This window comes from Mugil cephalus, chromosome 19, assembly GCF_022458985.1.
Source record: "Mugil cephalus isolate CIBA_MC_2020 chromosome 19, CIBA_Mcephalus_1.1, whole genome shotgun sequence".
In the NCBI taxonomy this organism is placed as follows: Eukaryota; Metazoa; Chordata; class Actinopteri; order Mugiliformes; family Mugilidae; genus Mugil; species Mugil cephalus.
Genome location: NC_061788.1, coordinates 10728074 through 10744120, shown reverse-complemented (window position 1 = coordinate 10744120; position 16047 = coordinate 10728074). Strand labels below are relative to the sequence as shown.

The window sequence follows — 16047 nt, the reverse complement described above, 5'->3', positions numbered from 1 at the left end:
CAAATACAAATCTCACAGACAAAGAGTCTAATGTAAGAATTTATTTGTCCCGCAAGAGGGAATGTAGGTGTCGCAGCAGGACAGTGCTAAAAAATACGAGTTGGGTAAAAAATAAAAATAGAAATAAGAAGAAAAAGAAATACTATATACAAAAAAATATATAGTCGCCCCACCAGGTAATTAACTAATTAAAGTTAGTTGAAAAAGCAACCAAAGCAAGTAAAGTAAATAAAATGAAAATAAACACACAAAGATACTAACCTTCAGAAAACAGATATTGCACAAAATGACATGATAAATAATAAGATTTCCTGAGATACCAGCACAACAGGGGCATAGTATTGTACTTGTTAAATACCCCAAATGTTATTACACAGAATGACTAAATGAATAGTTTTTGGGGTTAGAAATGCTTATATTAAACACTCTGACTCTGATAGTGGCCATTCTTAAACTCTGGGTGCGGCAGTCAAACGGCTACGACAATATTATGGCAACAGTAAATTTAAAGTAAAAGATCAATACATCCACAGCCAGTCAGCTCAATCCATGTTAAAGGTTTCGTTGGCCAAGTAAGACATAAATGAGTCTCAAGTACAAGCAGCCCCGTTCTGTTTGCTCTTAATAATATACAGCGCGTCAGCCTCTCCAGCCAAAGGCATGTCATCAGCTCTCTTTCCCATATTCCAAGGGATGGCGGTTCAGCATTTTTCCAACATATTGCAATTAATGTTTCTGCTTGGAGCAGTCCAAAATCTATCATTTCCATTTGCTTCTTTGTTCTGATAATGTCCTCGGGGTACATTCCAAGTATTCAAAGTATTGACCTCAGCGGAATATTGCTTTGCACCATCCATGATAAACATTCACACCGAAACCTACTTTTATAGCTTTTATAGTAAAGGAATCATTCCACTTGTAAATCCTGGGGGATTTAACTAAACCTATAATCAAGTAAAAGCTCAGGATTTTGATCTGTGGTCTGCTAAACAGTAAACATTGATGGAATTAAGTGGTTTCCCTTTGAATTGTGGACACTGATACTAATGACCAGCCATTATGAGGAAGTGATCTGAAAAAAAAGGTGGTTTATTCAACGTTTAATAGTAAATTGCTGTCATTTATGTATCTTTATTACTATTACAACTGTAGACTTCATGCCCAAAAACACTGAACAAGAACAATGTCATTTATGCAGTTCAGTTAAGAATCCAGAGACCTGTACAGCGGGTTCATAAAACAACTACCATAACAAATGCATGTCTTAGCTGCCCACCTGCAACTGGAGTACAAGGGACACCCCTTAGGAAACATCAGACAAGCCAGGCGGTTTGAAAGAGGAGCAAAGGAACCCATCTATGTGGTATTGGAAAATTAACAACAGTCCCAAAAAGTTTAGATTTTGGTGGGTCACAAGAGAACCACTAAATGTGAAAAAGAAGATACCTCACAGGTTCATCTGAACAACGTCCTCCAATTGGAGGTGAAGACTGTGTCATGAAGTTTAGTCATATAAGGGTTCAAGTGTGGACCGATTACAGATGTTCCAAAAAAATAAAAAATAAAAACTCCTCACTTGGATTGGTAGTGAAACATTTTCTCAAGAATGTCCAGTTTCCTTCGTTTCAGCTTTATTTTTGACACACCATGCCCAGGATGACTGGTGACCTCTTCTATAAACTTTCATCACCTTTTTCAGAAATACAGACCACACAAGTGAGGTAGTGAAAATGTAACAAAATTACAGAAAATTTATTGCATACATTTTTTTTTTTTTGTATAACATCACAGGTTATCAAACATGTTCCACTAAACCGCAGTAAAATATTGAATTCGGACTGTGGCAGATTAAAAAACAAAACAAAACAAAACAAAAAAAAAAACGCTAGCAGTCAAACAATGTTGATCAGGTTTAAAGAAAACCGCCTCTAAACTCTTCAGCTGTGCAGCAGACAGGGACGCATCTTCGATGGAACGCCATTTCAGTCTTCGGACAGGTGGTCGATGCTCAGGCTCGAGCCCTTTAACCTTCCTGTTCCAGCAGCTTCTGTTGCGTCAACATTACAATCTCCTCCATCACCTCGGGTTTCAAGATGTCCTTGACCTGCAGGGACGGCATAAAGCAGAGAATTATAGATCTCTTGCACTGAAAACATCTGCACACGTTTTATGGATGCTTTTGCAAAATATTTAACAAAAAAAAAAAAAAAAAAACCTGTCTGCACTAGAATAAACCACAAAATTATGCTTTACTTCGTCAGATCATTCAATGGAATTGATAAACTCACAAATGTCAGAGGGTTCAAAATATATATATTTCGGGTTTCTGGTTACTCTGATAAGTATTCAACAAAGTATTTTCATAGGTTGCAGCTTAAGTTTAAACTGCCTTGAAACCATTTAAATAAATTGGGCCAAAGCTAATTTAATCTTACAAAAAGTTCCCTGTAAATGTGTTCACAGAATGATAATAGCATGTGAGCTATAGATATCATATGCTGATATTAGAGGACAGATTAATGAGAAGTCATCTATTTCCTACCTATAAAGACAATAAAAATCACCCCATCTGTTCCACACCGCAAGAACGGCAGAGAAAAAACTGAGGACTGCGTTTTCCACTGGTGCTGCTGTGGATTTCCAATGTGGCCACCAGATGGCACAGTAAATCACGGCAGGGTTCGAGTATTACAAAATCTTTTCAACCCCACTGATTGTAAAACAGTTGAAAACAGCTACAGAGGAATCTACAGAGCATTAAATTATACCTAGATGCTTTCCTACCTCGTGCTGAAGTGAGGATTCGTAGCAATAGAGGACACTGGTGTCGTACAGCAGGACCTTGTGTGCGGCCAAAGCCAGGAGGCAGTTTCTCAGGCGTGAAATCACCTCACGATCAGACAGGTTAACAGGCTGAGAGGACAGGGATGCAAAAAAAAAACAACAAATATGTTCAAACTACCACCACAGGAGAGTTGTACATTAGATAATCCTTAGCACTTGAATCTGAAATAAAAGTGGGGATTCTTCACTCAAATCTAAAATCACAGCAGGGACTTGAGGAGACGTACACCAACAGGGACAAAGTGAGTAGTTAAACTAAATCCTTTTACATTTTGTGGATAAAATCATGTCTGGGTCTTTAACTCAGTCTAACTTTAACCATTTTCTTCACAGTAGCCACTTTCAACTCACTGTGTGACCTTTTTGCCTTTAGTCTCCAGCAAGAGGAATGCAGCGAAACTGGATTGAGATCCGGTGACTGACTCTAGGACATTACACCTTGAGGGAATATTTGGTTGCTTCGGCCGTACGGTTAACATCCTTGTTCCGCCGAACGATAAAATGTTTAATGAGCTTCGAGCGAGAGTGTTTCTGTACACCTCGGCACTCATCCTGTTGCTTCTGTTTATTTGAAGCGGGTTAAAAATATTTACATCAGTAAGTGCTACTTAAAGCTGAGACTTGGAACATTAATGAAGTGTCCACTGTTTTGTTCCATTTAAACATGCTAAAGCAAAGAGCAGTGAACAAAAAAAATACCACTGAATTTGGATGCAATCAATTAAAATGAATCAAACCAATTGTTTGATCTTTGTAGAATATTTAGTTAACATAAGATAACGGTATTTAAACGAGACCAAGTGCAGATTTAAACGAGATTTCTATTCGTACCTCCAGACTGGTGTAGAAGCCCCCAGCTTCTTCCTCCTGTTGCCCCGGTGTGGGATACAACCACACAAAGCCATTATTCCCAAGGATAATGGATGCACCACACGGCAAGTTGTGGAAATGTGTTTTCTGCCTCTTGATCAGCGAAGGGGAAAGCTGCACCAGCACTCCTTGACCCAGCTGGTGGTCAGAAGAAACAGACACTGGTTTAAAGCTACATTTTTAAATGTTTTTAAATCTATTATTTTGTGTCTGTGAGTGACAGCAGACGGTCGCAGTTTTTCAGCAAACTCAGACATGTTTTGGGTGAATCATCTCATCTGCACTGGCATAACTTACTTTTCCATACTTTAAACTGCGGGTGTGAAGTGAGAGGGCTCCGTCTGAGAAGACTGACTGTACCTCAGCCTAAAACCACAGGAAAAGCAAAACAGAGTCAGTATTAAGTGGGAACGAGGAGACAGAATGGAGGAGATTACGATAAATTCTCAGTTACACTGATGAGATCGCCCTCATGAAGGTATTCTCTCATGGTGAGTTCATCTTCTGCTGATCTTCTCCTCTAAAAGGCCAAAATAAAAACAAAGTTAGAAGTAATACAAATACCTCGGCCGGTGAATCTGTTCTTTTTTTTGTTTTGTTTTTTGCCCATCTTCTTACCAGTTCACCTCCAGGCAGATTGACAGAGGACAACAAGAGGACAGAGTCCAGCCGGGAGTTGGTCTCCACCTTCCACCGCTTCTGTTGTACCTACACATTAAAAAAAAAAAAAGATGATCAAAATGTTTTTAAAATCTTTTTATGAAAATGAGAGGAATCAAATAAGAGAAGTGTCTCCTTGCTTTACCTCTGTAATTCGCCCAACCACAACATCTCCAACCTCGCCATTAAATCTGCAACAAATAACATAAAATAATATTGTAATTACATAAATTCTCAAAAAAGAAAAGCCGGGAAAAGCAGTGAACAAGTCAGTTCTGTACGATTGGCCCACTTCAGTGTGACTGCGAAATATCAAGAGCTTCAGTTCAATCACCCACCTGGTCTTCAGTGGCCGGACGCAGATGAGTTTGTCTACCCTCTGCACCTCTCCAGCAACTGAGGCTGTCAGCTTCTCGTCATCAACATAGGTACCATGACCCCTGTGGAAAAATGGAACACAGGACTGTTTATTAATAAGAAATACAAAGACGGAAATATAAGTAAAAGCGGGAAAGGGGAGGGAAGATGTGGTGTAATGAGTGAAGAATTCACCAAGTTTATGGTTGATGAAAGCTCAGACAGATTAGGTTTATTCCTACTCCATAAAATAATCACCAGATCCGGGTCTGAGCCGGTGATAACTTTGTATTACTAGTGTAATATTTAGTAGGTATTTCATTGCCTGTCAAGTTTAATGTAGCATTCTGTTATCAACTTAACGAGTCAGACCCCAGTGCCAAAGATCAACATGCTATTCTGTTGTATTTAGTTCACCAACGAACCCGGTACCGACCTCATGAAACCGGTGTCTGAAGTGATAACATCTCCAGGGACGACCAGATCTCTTCGGTTCGAAGCAGAACCTGATAACGCTGTTGTACGGAGCGTCGGTAGTCTCATGTCTGCAGCCATGCTTCTTGTTTTTCTTCTTCTTCGCGTCGGCTTCCGCACAACTTCCAACGAGTTAAGGACTTATAGCGCCACCTACTGTAGTTTGAGTCTGAATTTTCCCCAAACTGCGTAGTAGTTAGTCCCGTAGCATGAAAGAAACACAAAATAAAGACGGAATATATAGAAGTGATAAGCATACAGTTGTTCCGCAAAGTCTATCATTATCATTCTCTCTTTATTTCTCTCACCAAGTTTGTTATTATTTACGATTGAAGGCTTTCTTGAATAAATATGATCCTATTTTCTCTCCCTATTGTTTTATATAAAATAACACATCATCTTGGTGAACAGACGTAAACTCATAGCACCTTGCTGTATCATGTTAAAACGTGATAACTACTACACCACTATGTGAGAACTTTCTATCACACTTAAGTTTTGTCGAGTTGCAGCAGTGCAATGGCTCCAGGATGAAAGTGTGAAACCACTTAGGCATTAGCCTGCTATGAGATGCGCTTGTCTGAACCAAGGAAATCTTCAATGTATGACTTTATAATGAGTTAATTTAAGTATAGTATAGCAGTGAGACAAGTTGTTTGCCATCGTATTGTATTTCAAAATGTGCAAGTGTGTGTTGGTGTAGTTTTCATTTACCAATACAAAATCATTGTATTTCTTTTACAACAGGGCTTCCATCCCCCTTACTTAACATAATTAATGTTTTCTAAACAATCTAGTGTGGTATAGATAGATAGATAATGTGTCATTAACGCCTCTAGATGTCACCGTCGAGCAGCGTTGCCTTCCGACGAGAAAGGAATTCGCATAACGGAGAGATGACGTCAGATGTCAACAGGACGCAAACTTCTCCGTGGCAGCCAATCAGCGTTGAGTCCTCAGACAGACTCTTGTAAAGATGGCGACGGTGAGGCATAGAGGAGTCAAAACTGGACGCTTTGCCATTATTAAACACCACTGGTCCGGCCACAGGAAGAATTGATACGGCGCCGGGAGTTAAAAGTTAATCGAGCAATTCGTGCGTGGCGACGCGCTGTTCGGTGCTGTGTGTTGACGCTGCGTATGTGGCTGCTTTTGTTTTCGGTTACACTGCCGTTGCCTCGGACTGCTCTTTAGCTTCAAGTTGGCCAGCCGAAGCTAGCCCGGGGCTAGCCGCGTAGCTCCGTCGGCTGCCCGGACCTTTCTGCATGGCATCCGTGGATTGATAGCCTGACCAGTGCTAAGGCTGGACTGTAGATACCTGTAGTTTTATTTCCCACAAAAACAGCCGCTCATGAGTCCTCTTGGGTAAAAAAAAAATTCTACTTAAAGGAGGATTACGGGGCACCGACGACTTGGCATTGCGGCACTGTTTGGAGAGTCGAGACTGAGTTTGCCGTCATGTATTTTCTCACCGGCTGGCCCCGGGGGCTGCTTTGTCCACTGAGGAGTGAAGAGGAGCCGTTCTACGTCCAGCCCAGCTCCCAGAGGATGTACTTCGCCCTCCTGTCAGAGACGCAGCTCAGCGTCTGGTTCAGCCGGGTAAGTTTAGTCAACTAGCCGAGGCTCCGGACCGCGAACGCGGCTGTCCCGACAAAAACAATCCGTGTGGGGCTACTTTCAGTTTGGCGTAGCTTAGCGCCTTAGTGTGAGCTATTAAACCCGTTTCATCAAACACAACCTGCATTCTTTTATTTTTTAGCGCATGCTTTGCAGTCTGTCGTTCATGTGTATTATAATTATAGTTAACAAACATGGGTAGTAGCGGCGGTGCATTCGAGCGACAGACATGTACGGTATTTTCACTTTGATGTGTTGGCACTCAGTTCCACCTACACGCCCGTCACACAGGTGACAGGTGACGTGGTTACACACCGTTAACGTTTGAGTATATCCGGCCACATGCACATGTCACAGCCAGTGCGTTCTGCCTGAACAGTGTTGAGTTTACGTCCTTCCTGTCAGTTGTCACTTCATCAAGAACAAACATGGTATTCTCTCAACCACAGTACCTGAAGTGCAGCTGATGAATGCTCTAGATCAGGCATGTGGCAAATGGCAGACTATACCCCCATCAGATACATCTGCTCAGGTTCAAAGATTATCAGCACAGGGTTTTCAGTAGTGCTCAAAACAACTCCACGTTGTTGCATGTTATGCTCAACCCAGAGTAAAGACATTTCAGCCAGACACAGTTAAGTGGTAAACATAAAGAAATCAACAGATAAATTGATCTCTTTAGATTCTGATAGCAATAATCCAAAGCCAATGAAGTGGCTTTTCTCAAATTTGCAGTTCTCAATTCAGGGAGACAACCACTCTTGTGTCTCAACAAGGTCAGATTTTTATTAATATATATTTTAGCTGAGGATTTTCATAAAAGGAGTCCTATGCTGAAACTATTTCCTTAATTTCTACTGGTCTAGATGAGCTGAGGGACCAGTGATGTTTGATGCAGGATGTTGTTATGAGCATAGATGGCCAGATGGCCAGACTCATTGTGTAACAGACGAAGTGACATTTAAGGTTTGACTTGGGGGGGGGGGGATTACAGAAATGAATGGAAGTACTGTAGGTCAGTAATTTGTCAAAGACGCTGATGACTTATTGGAAGTCTTTTTCCATGAGAGAAATCCAAATAATAAAAAAATAAATAACAACTGCGTGCTGGGAGTTGTTGCTGCGACAAGCAATATTTTCCAGAAATCACAGAATATATTAACTTGCCGAAAAATATTTCTGTCTGGATTTTATACAATTTGCTACCAGGGCACTCCTGTATCTGGTTAACTAATAGATCAACGGATCTGTGGAAATGACCAGTGTTCTGCAGTAGATCCAAAAAAGGAACAAAGGCAACTGGAGCTGTTTGGTAAGCAGTTCAATTGCTTTTCTTTCAGCTTTTTTGTATATACCATGATCAGGATGACTGAGAATCATCACAGACATGTCGGAGAAAAAATACAAAATTCCAGTTACAGAACTATGACTTCTGTACTCCTGTCCTCTTTTGTTTGGAATAATTGTCAGATGGACCATTTGATTTCTGATGACTTGCCACTGAGTTCATTGTTTGTCTAGAACAGTCTATGTTCTAGACAGTTTGTATATTATTGAGTTGTAGCAACAATGGATCCGGGCCACTGCTAATTTCCTGAGGCCCATACAGGACGTGACCATGCGTTGTTTCCTCCCTTTCTTGTGGGCTTTGCCGGCCCCTGAGAATCAATGAGGGAAGCATCCAGGAAAAGGAATGTCTCACCCATGTAGATTGGATAAACGTCTTCCTCTTGACACGCACCTTTCACATCTGTTAAGTCCATTATGTTGCTCCATTTCACTACCCCACCCAACTCTGCACACAGGGTTGTAAAGGAGGATTTTCTTAGGGCTGTTTACCCTTTATTATTTTGTTAAAGTATAAGTCAACTTAGCAAAACAGGAAGTGGCAGACCTTTCCAAAAGATATTTGGCATGTGACAAACCAGTTGCCTGTTGCTGGCAGAATAGAGCAGCCAGTCTAGGTAGCGTAGCAGTTAGCATGCACGTTGGCGATTCTTTGTGAGGATAATTTTTACTCCGATAGCTGAAAATAGTTTCTCAGTGGACGCTGATTGGCTCACATGTCTGTGGATCAGCCGTGCGCACAAAGCTTGAATCTTGGCAAGATGCAGAGTCTAACTGTGTTGCAAATTTCCCGAGAATTAAGCTGCTTTGCAACGCAACTAAATTACATCCACAACTCTGTTCTTATCTCTTCCTCTCATAAACCCTGTGTCATGTTCTTCATGTTACTTTCTGAGGCGATGTTTATAAACCTGCCTTTTTCCTCATATTTTCCCTAGTAGTTCTCACTCCTCCTGTTAATGCCTTGTGTACTCGCTCTGATCCCATCTACCCTCAGCCAGTCCAGCCTGAGCTCAGTTCACTCGAGGTGCTATTACTAATCCGTGTAGCACAGTAGCTTAGCCTCGTTGTTGTTCTGTTCTGTCACCCTGCCACAGCTGTGTGTGTGTGTGTGTTTGTGTATGTGCGCAGAGCTTCATTCTTGGCTCTGGGTACTTGCGAAAATGATCGCCGTTGTGTGTTATGGCCGCATATCATTGAAAGTAATTGTGTGTGTAATCATTCATGTTCCCCAGGGATTTCTTCACTTACACCAACAAACTCTATATAACTGTGGCTGTGCATGGGAAATTGCGATGGAAAAGAAACAACATTCGTTCAAGTCAGTCGCTATTACTCTGCAAGCCATTTCAGTTTTAGCTCAGTGAGAACAGTGTGTACTGATTATTTATTTTGGATGTTGTCATGCAAATAAAGCCTTTCAAGGCCTTATTTTTCTTTTGGCCGCTCTGCCTGTGTGCAGCTGGGTAGCACACGTGCCTCCCTACTGGCCCGGGTGATACAGCAGGTATCATGTGAACAGTACCATGAAAAGTGCAAATTATTGATGAACAATTTCACAAAATTTTGACATTAAAATGAATTTTTATTGTCGGTTCCTTTTGAGGTTTACGCTTAATTCCAGTTAAGTCTGACACATTTGTGTTGCACTGACCGCTCTGATCAGCCAACAAGCAGTACGTAACACAATGGAGGGAATATGAGTAGAGAGGGCAAGCAAAGAATACTTCTGTAGGTGACATTTTGTGCAGTCGCAGAGACAGAGCTATGAACATAAAAGTCCATTTAGTACCAAAAGTCCAAAATTATCTTTAGCAGATATCTCTCCAGTGTATTACCATTGACACATGCATTCCAATCAGCTAAGTGTTCATCATAAAGGACTGCATGAAGCCAGTGTCCACTATTGGCTTTCTTTCCCATTCATTTCAGAAAAAAATACGAGGTGATTCTCAATTTTTGTCAACCGAATATGTATGATAGCTACAGTAGTATCCACAGAGTTTACAAGAAGCCGTCCTTTCACTTCAATACAGCAAAGAGACGGTGTATACACAAAAATAAGAACAACTTCAGACCAGGAGAGAGTTTTCTGTTTCCTTGCCAGTGCGGGTATCATTGGCACGATTAAATTTTAATTCCACGAAAGGGACACGGTAGGGCAGAAATAGCTAAAACACCGGTCTCTGATTACAGCGACCACGAGGTATCAGGACTAATGTTGCATAGCTGGAATTACCCGAGACATTTTCCCTACTTTTGTTACCTGTCCATAGCCATACAGTGTCCTACATTTTCTGTAATGTAAAGCCCTGTTATCTCTCACGGAAAGCAGAATTAGCTTCCTTAAACGAAAAGAGCTACGGGATCACTGCGTACTTCTGAAAATGCAGTTTCACTTCCTACTGATGTGTCTGGAATGACGGAGGTTCAACACTTATGAGCTGTTCTAACTTTAGTTCCATTTGCATCCCGCCCCAGTACCACTTCATCTTTAGTTCTGATCTGTGCTGTTAATATTATATCAGTTCTGCTTGAACCTTTTCTGATTTATTGCGCATTTCCTACACCACTTATGACTTTGTGCAAATAAGTAGTAGTGGACGGAGTAGACGGAGGAGGTCAAAGTCTCCACATAAACACATGTTAATCTGTATCTGCAATGCATTGCATTACACAGTGGCCTGAACATGCTTTTGTTTGCACGGTTGAACTATATTTCGCAGTCTGGCACCAGTCAGGGGTTATATAGTCATCCCATTTTTGGAAGGGAGTTGCAAATCAAATCTCTCCCACTTCTTTGCCAAAGAACCAACATTTAAGGGAAAAATCAATAGCAACAAGTCTCCCTCCAGCCACTAGTTGACAAGAATAAATGATTGCTGTAAATATTAACTCTCACAAAGTGGGTTTTAGTGGCCTTTCTTTACCAGAAGGATCACTGAGGCTGCAGCCATAATGCCAGACTTACATTCAGACCTCAGTGCACTTTTCTCTTAATGCACAGCTGGTGTTTGGGCATTCTGATTACCCATCACTCTCACTTGATTGAAGTGCTTTTGCCATTTCTTTTTGGGCTGCCATATTAACTTTTAATGAAAGCGAAATGCTTACGCTGGGAAGCAGTCAGGTTTTTTTTGTGACCTGCGGAACTTTTAAGTGCTCACTTTCTTTCCCATGTCCTTGTTTCCCACCCACAGCCCAGCGTTTTGATTGTCAGCTATATTGAATCTGCAAAGGCGGCAGCTCAGTTTGGCTTCTACCAGAAGGCAGAATGGAAACCAGATGACTCCATGATAGCTGTGGCGGTAAGTACATTGCTCTATTGGATCTTCTCCTGTCTTTTACACCAAAATAATGCGTGACTGAGTTTTGGCTTTCATCCTCTGGAATGGAAATCAAAATTTAAACAACTATATTTCAGCATTATATCAAAAACTTAAATCACAAGAAGAAAACGTTAAAATCGGCATTTATTGCACTCTTGTTATGGAACATCTGAGGAATTTCTACTTAATCAGCAGCCCGTTAAATTGTCAGATATATTTAAATTTATGTATATATTTTATATTTATGATTGTATAACACCCTCTACGCACTGTAACTAATGTATATTGGTGGATAAATCTGATATGACCTTCCCACAGTCGTACAAGCGAGGATGCAAGCTCAATTTAAAGCGGTTTCATGAAAAGCTTCCTCAGTAAGGTGTCACCTAAGGGTTCTGACACGCCAGGCTTCCAGTCGTGTGGCTCACTGTCACTTGTAGTTATCTCTTACTGCATTCTCGTCCTCTCCCGATTATCCGTCAACCGCTTGGTTTTTCCTCATTAGCGCAGACGCAGCTTCCTGAAAAATTAGACGTTGCCACAGTTTTCTGAATGACAGCTTTTGCCCTTTTCTGCACGGTGAGCTCCAGATGCGAGGAATATGTTACCGTGGCAATGAGCATGAACTGAAACACAGTCCCTGACGTACTCGCATCGTGTCACAACTTCACTTTCTGCCATCGTGTGCTAGTAGGTGACAAGTTTTTGTGAATTGAGGTCAAGTGTAATAAAAAAATAAAGGGAAATAAGCTTTAATGGATTAAAACTAGTTTGAATTGTGACATATTCAACATTAGCATTATGATCACTTCATGCAGGATAAGAACACTTTCCTCAATCATCATAATTCATAGTCATGCCTTTTATGAGTATTTACCTTTCCCTTTTTGGGAAATTCTTACAAAGCTTTGAGAAACTGTTTCACATGTTTAAGAAAAGGCAAGTCTGTGTATGCAACCTGAAGCTATACATGTTTTAACAGCGTTATAACTTGAATGAACCATAAATTATTTTCCCTGTTTATCTTACCATAAATGACTAAAAAATGAGGCTTTACCAGATCCTCAGTTTTTTTTTTTTTATGTTCACACTCCATTATCAGATCAGCCCTTCAGGATCCGCTTGAACCTTTTCTGATTTATTGGTTGCGCGTTTCATGCACCACTTATATTTACTGCAAATAAGCAGTGGACGAAGGAGGTCAAAGTCTCCCCGTAATAAAGGCACGTCTGTGTATGAAACCGAAAGCTATACATGTTTTAACTTGCGGAGTCATCAACTCAGGTTGTTTCCTTGCTCAAGTAGCTCCAGGTATACTGCTGTCAGGAGTGGAGTGGCCTTTTACAAAACAATGTAAGCTCTAAATGTAGTGCTTTAGGCCTGTATGGAAGAATTTGAAGGTGTGCTGGTGGTATCTGTTTCAGTGACGCTTCAATGGTCCACAGAAAAGCTATGCTAAGCTATGATGAACTTAACTTGTAGCTTAGCTCTACATGTTGCAAAAGATTGAGGATGTGGATGAAGGTGATTGTGGAAGATGATCAAAGAGAAGGGTAGAAGTAGCTAAAGAGCAGCCAGCTGTCACCAGTAGGTAAGTCAATCAGGGTTACCTAACTAATTAGCTTTTCAGATAACGTGATGTCTTCTATGTTGTCCTGCTGCTGATTGTTGTTCTCAAAGTGAGACAGCAGCTCTTTGCCAAACAAGTCACCGTGCTATCATTCACCAGTGTTTACATTTAAACAAAGTAGGCAGATAACTCCTTTAGTGTAGAATTTGGTTATATTTGGATATCAGTCACCTGAGTCTCTGAGCCTCACTCCCAGGGTATTGTTGTATGTGTGACCTGTTGTCTAAAAGGATTTCAGTTGTTTTAGGAGATGAAGAAAACTCTATTTTTCAGAAGCATTTCATCTATATTTTGTTTTCTGTGTAGTTGATTCAGCTTTTGGTTAACCACTGAGTAATAAACAGAACTTCCCCAATTAAACATTTATTCAAGTATAATGACATTTCTTTATTTTTATATATTATATATATTTTTTTACTTCAAGTTTGAAATAACGATACTATTCAAAAAGAGTTGAGATCTATTCTGTGTTGTTTACTGTCATTAATTAGCAGTGTTGAGCATGATTTCACTTTAACGACATATGCAAATTTAAATGGGAAAAGCTGCATCATTCATCTGCAAAGTGTTGTTTACACACGCTTATAATGTAGTTTTAATGGAAATTAATCTTGTTTAATTTCATAGCACTGCACGTGCAAAAACAAACCAATTACAAGTTGGAAATGCGCTGGAAAGCGCTGCAGCCCTTCCAGTCATTAGCATCTGCTCTAAAGAGCGTTGTGCGCTGAGACCCTGTCTCCTGGTTGTCTCCTCCCGGCCTCTGACCACCAACCAGCAATCACACAAAAATGGCTGTAATAGTCCAGATACTGAAGCCTGCTGTCTCATTGTTCTGAGCTGGCAAAGCTGTCGGGTCTTCTATGTTGAGGTGCTGTGTCACAGTGGTGGCCCCTTTTTCATTTTTAATAAGCACGCAACTTCAAATTTTTTGACAGTCCTGAAAGTGGGAGTCACCATAATTGGATGCGCAAAAACTCTGTGCCCTCGTATATTGCCTCATTCCATACGAGTCAGTTTATTTACAATGTGGTTGACGAGTGATTGCAGCGCTCGATTTTAACCACATGCTCAATAATACCAGATTGTTTCAGTTTCAGCAATCAGAATCTCCCTTACTGTTATTGCATCCCTACCTTTGGTAAACCATAACAAAATCATTTGCTGTGCTCATTTCCATGTAGATGAAATGCCCATGTTCTCGCCAGCCTCTTCCTCTGTGTGAGCCCACACACACACACGCTTACTGATGTTTGTTTAGTCATAGCTTTTATCTGCTTGTTATGCCTGCTGTTAGATCAGGAGTTTTTACAGTTTATCTTCCAGATAATAGAGTTTTTCTTGTCAGACGTACCCACACAGGCCTGTCAGATGTATTGTTAAACCACTTTAAACATGGTTTTAAAATCATTGTCATATAGTGACACCACGATGTTTCAGCTAATATTTCAACTAGACTTTATTTATCCCAGGGGAACTTCGATGTCCAGTAGCTTCATCAATAACTATATACCTCACAGAGCACAGAAGATCATCAGAGATGTCGTCGTACACAGGGTGGTGGACATTGTTCATGCATCTGCCGCCAATGTCAGAGACTCCATCTCTGCCCCGACCACAGAGTCCTCCTTCTTAGCGCTGCCTCCCCAGCACACCGCAGCGTAGCAAAGGGCACTGGTGACGATAGTCTGGTACAACATGTCCAGCAGCTTCCGGCAGATATTAAAAGACCTCAGCCTCCTGAGGAAATAGAGACGGCTCTGAGCTTTTTTGTGCACCGAGTCTGTTAGCTGACCAGCCCAGTTTGTGATCCAGCTGTAGACCCCGGTCCTTTTAGGTTTGAGCCAACTCTACACGCTCCCCGTTGATGGTTATAAGCAGGTGGGGCCTGGACCTCCGGAAAATCCAGACCATGAGACCAAGTCTTTCACCGGACTCTTGGACCTCTGCTCTCGTCCCTTCCTGATACACCCCACAATTCCAGCGTTATCTGAGAACATCTACATGTGACTCTGTGTTGTACTTGAAGTCCGAGGTGTACGGGGGGAGCACAGTCCGCTCTAGTGCTGCTGACGATAACTGCTGCCAATTATTCAACTATTTTCCGTAATTTAATTATCTGTCTATATGGACCAACTGCCACATATTTAACTACATATTTCAATCGTTTATTCATGGCTTTCGGAAACTGATAAGACGTCCCTACTGCCCAGTTTTTATGACTCACTGCAGACATTTTTATTTGTCTTTAATTCTCGACATGGGGGCCTGAAAGAGCGGCAGCAGGTCAGCAGTAGGTCCACGATTCGTAATTAAATCAGCTAATATTTCCACGTACCCCTCGGAAACTGCTGAAATGCACCCTGGGGTACAAGTACCTCTGATTGGGAACTCATGCCTTGGCTGATTGCGATGCTATTTACTATCCGGATGGAATGTAAATCACTCTTATCAAACATAATCCCTGGTGTCCCTTTGTGCTCTGAACTAACATCTTAGTTGAGAGGCCGAACAGGCGGATGCTGCATCTGGTGTGTCAAACATGTCGACGCGGACAAAGATGCCTGAGCTGTGGTGTAGGAATCACACTCCTTAGAATAATTATTTTAAATGACTAAAAAGCGTATGATGAGAAATGTGTGACAGAAGCTCTAATTCAGCTGGTCTCGTCGTCTGGTTCCAGACATTCCCCTCCCATTTAATACGGTCTACTGAGAAAGAATCACCGTGACACAGGCAGGAACTGTTGTCTCCTCTTGTTACCTGCAATTGTTTGCGCTCTGGCATCGAGATAACTGTGTGAAGGAAGTGACACATTGAGTAATCTCACACAAGTGAAACTTCAGAGTCAGCAGATAACATTTCTGAAGGCCACGTCATCAGAAAAGCCCAAGACGGCCGACAAGCCGCACAATACAA

The 16047-nt window shown here is 41.3% G+C and overlaps 2 protein-coding genes across 3 annotated transcripts in view; one reads left to right on the top strand and one right to left on the bottom strand.

Moving 5' to 3' along the window:
- Positions 1-1071: 1071 nt before the first annotated feature.
- On the bottom strand, positions 1072-5726 carry exosc2 (exosome component 2). The gene is made up of 9 exons (XM_047570731.1): positions 5168-5726; positions 4713-4814; positions 4520-4565; positions 4333-4422; positions 4169-4234; positions 4012-4080; positions 3676-3852; positions 2785-2913; positions 1072-2104 (listed from the first exon to the last, which is right to left on the bottom strand). The coding sequence occupies exons 1-9, from the start codon at positions 5284-5286 to the stop codon at positions 2024-2026; spliced, it is 879 nt and encodes a 292-aa protein (XP_047426687.1). The 5' UTR covers positions 5287-5726; the 3' UTR covers positions 1072-2023.
- Positions 5727-6088: 362 nt separating this feature from the next.
- Positions 6089-16047, top strand: part of ric1 (RIC1 homolog, RAB6A GEF complex partner 1) — a 33334-nt gene continuing 23375 nt past the window's right edge. The window contains exons 1-2 of one of the 2 annotated variants that reach the window (XM_047570729.1): positions 6089-6804; positions 11370-11477. In XM_047570729.1, coding sequence (XP_047426685.1) covers positions 6664-6804; positions 11370-11477 — 249 coding nt within the window. In that variant the 5' untranslated portion in view covers positions 6089-6663. The remainder of the gene's footprint in view (positions 6805-11369; positions 11478-16047) is intronic. The other variant, XM_047570727.1, reaches the window with a different exon arrangement.

Bases quoted from the DNA above. Each gene is read 5' to 3' on its own strand.
- exosc2 (XM_047570731.1), bottom strand. From the start codon at position 5,286: ATGGCTGCAGACATGAGACTACCGACGCTCCGTACAACAGCGTTATCA. The intron at 4,235-4,332 runs GTAAGAAGATGG...TTGGCCTTTTAG, and splicing joins ATCTGCCTGGAGGTGAACTG to AGGAGAAGATCAGCAGAAGA. The intron at 2,105-2,784 runs GTAGGAAAGCAT...CCGTCCCTGCAG, and splicing joins AATCCTCACTTCAGCACGAG to GTCAAGGACATCTTGAAACC.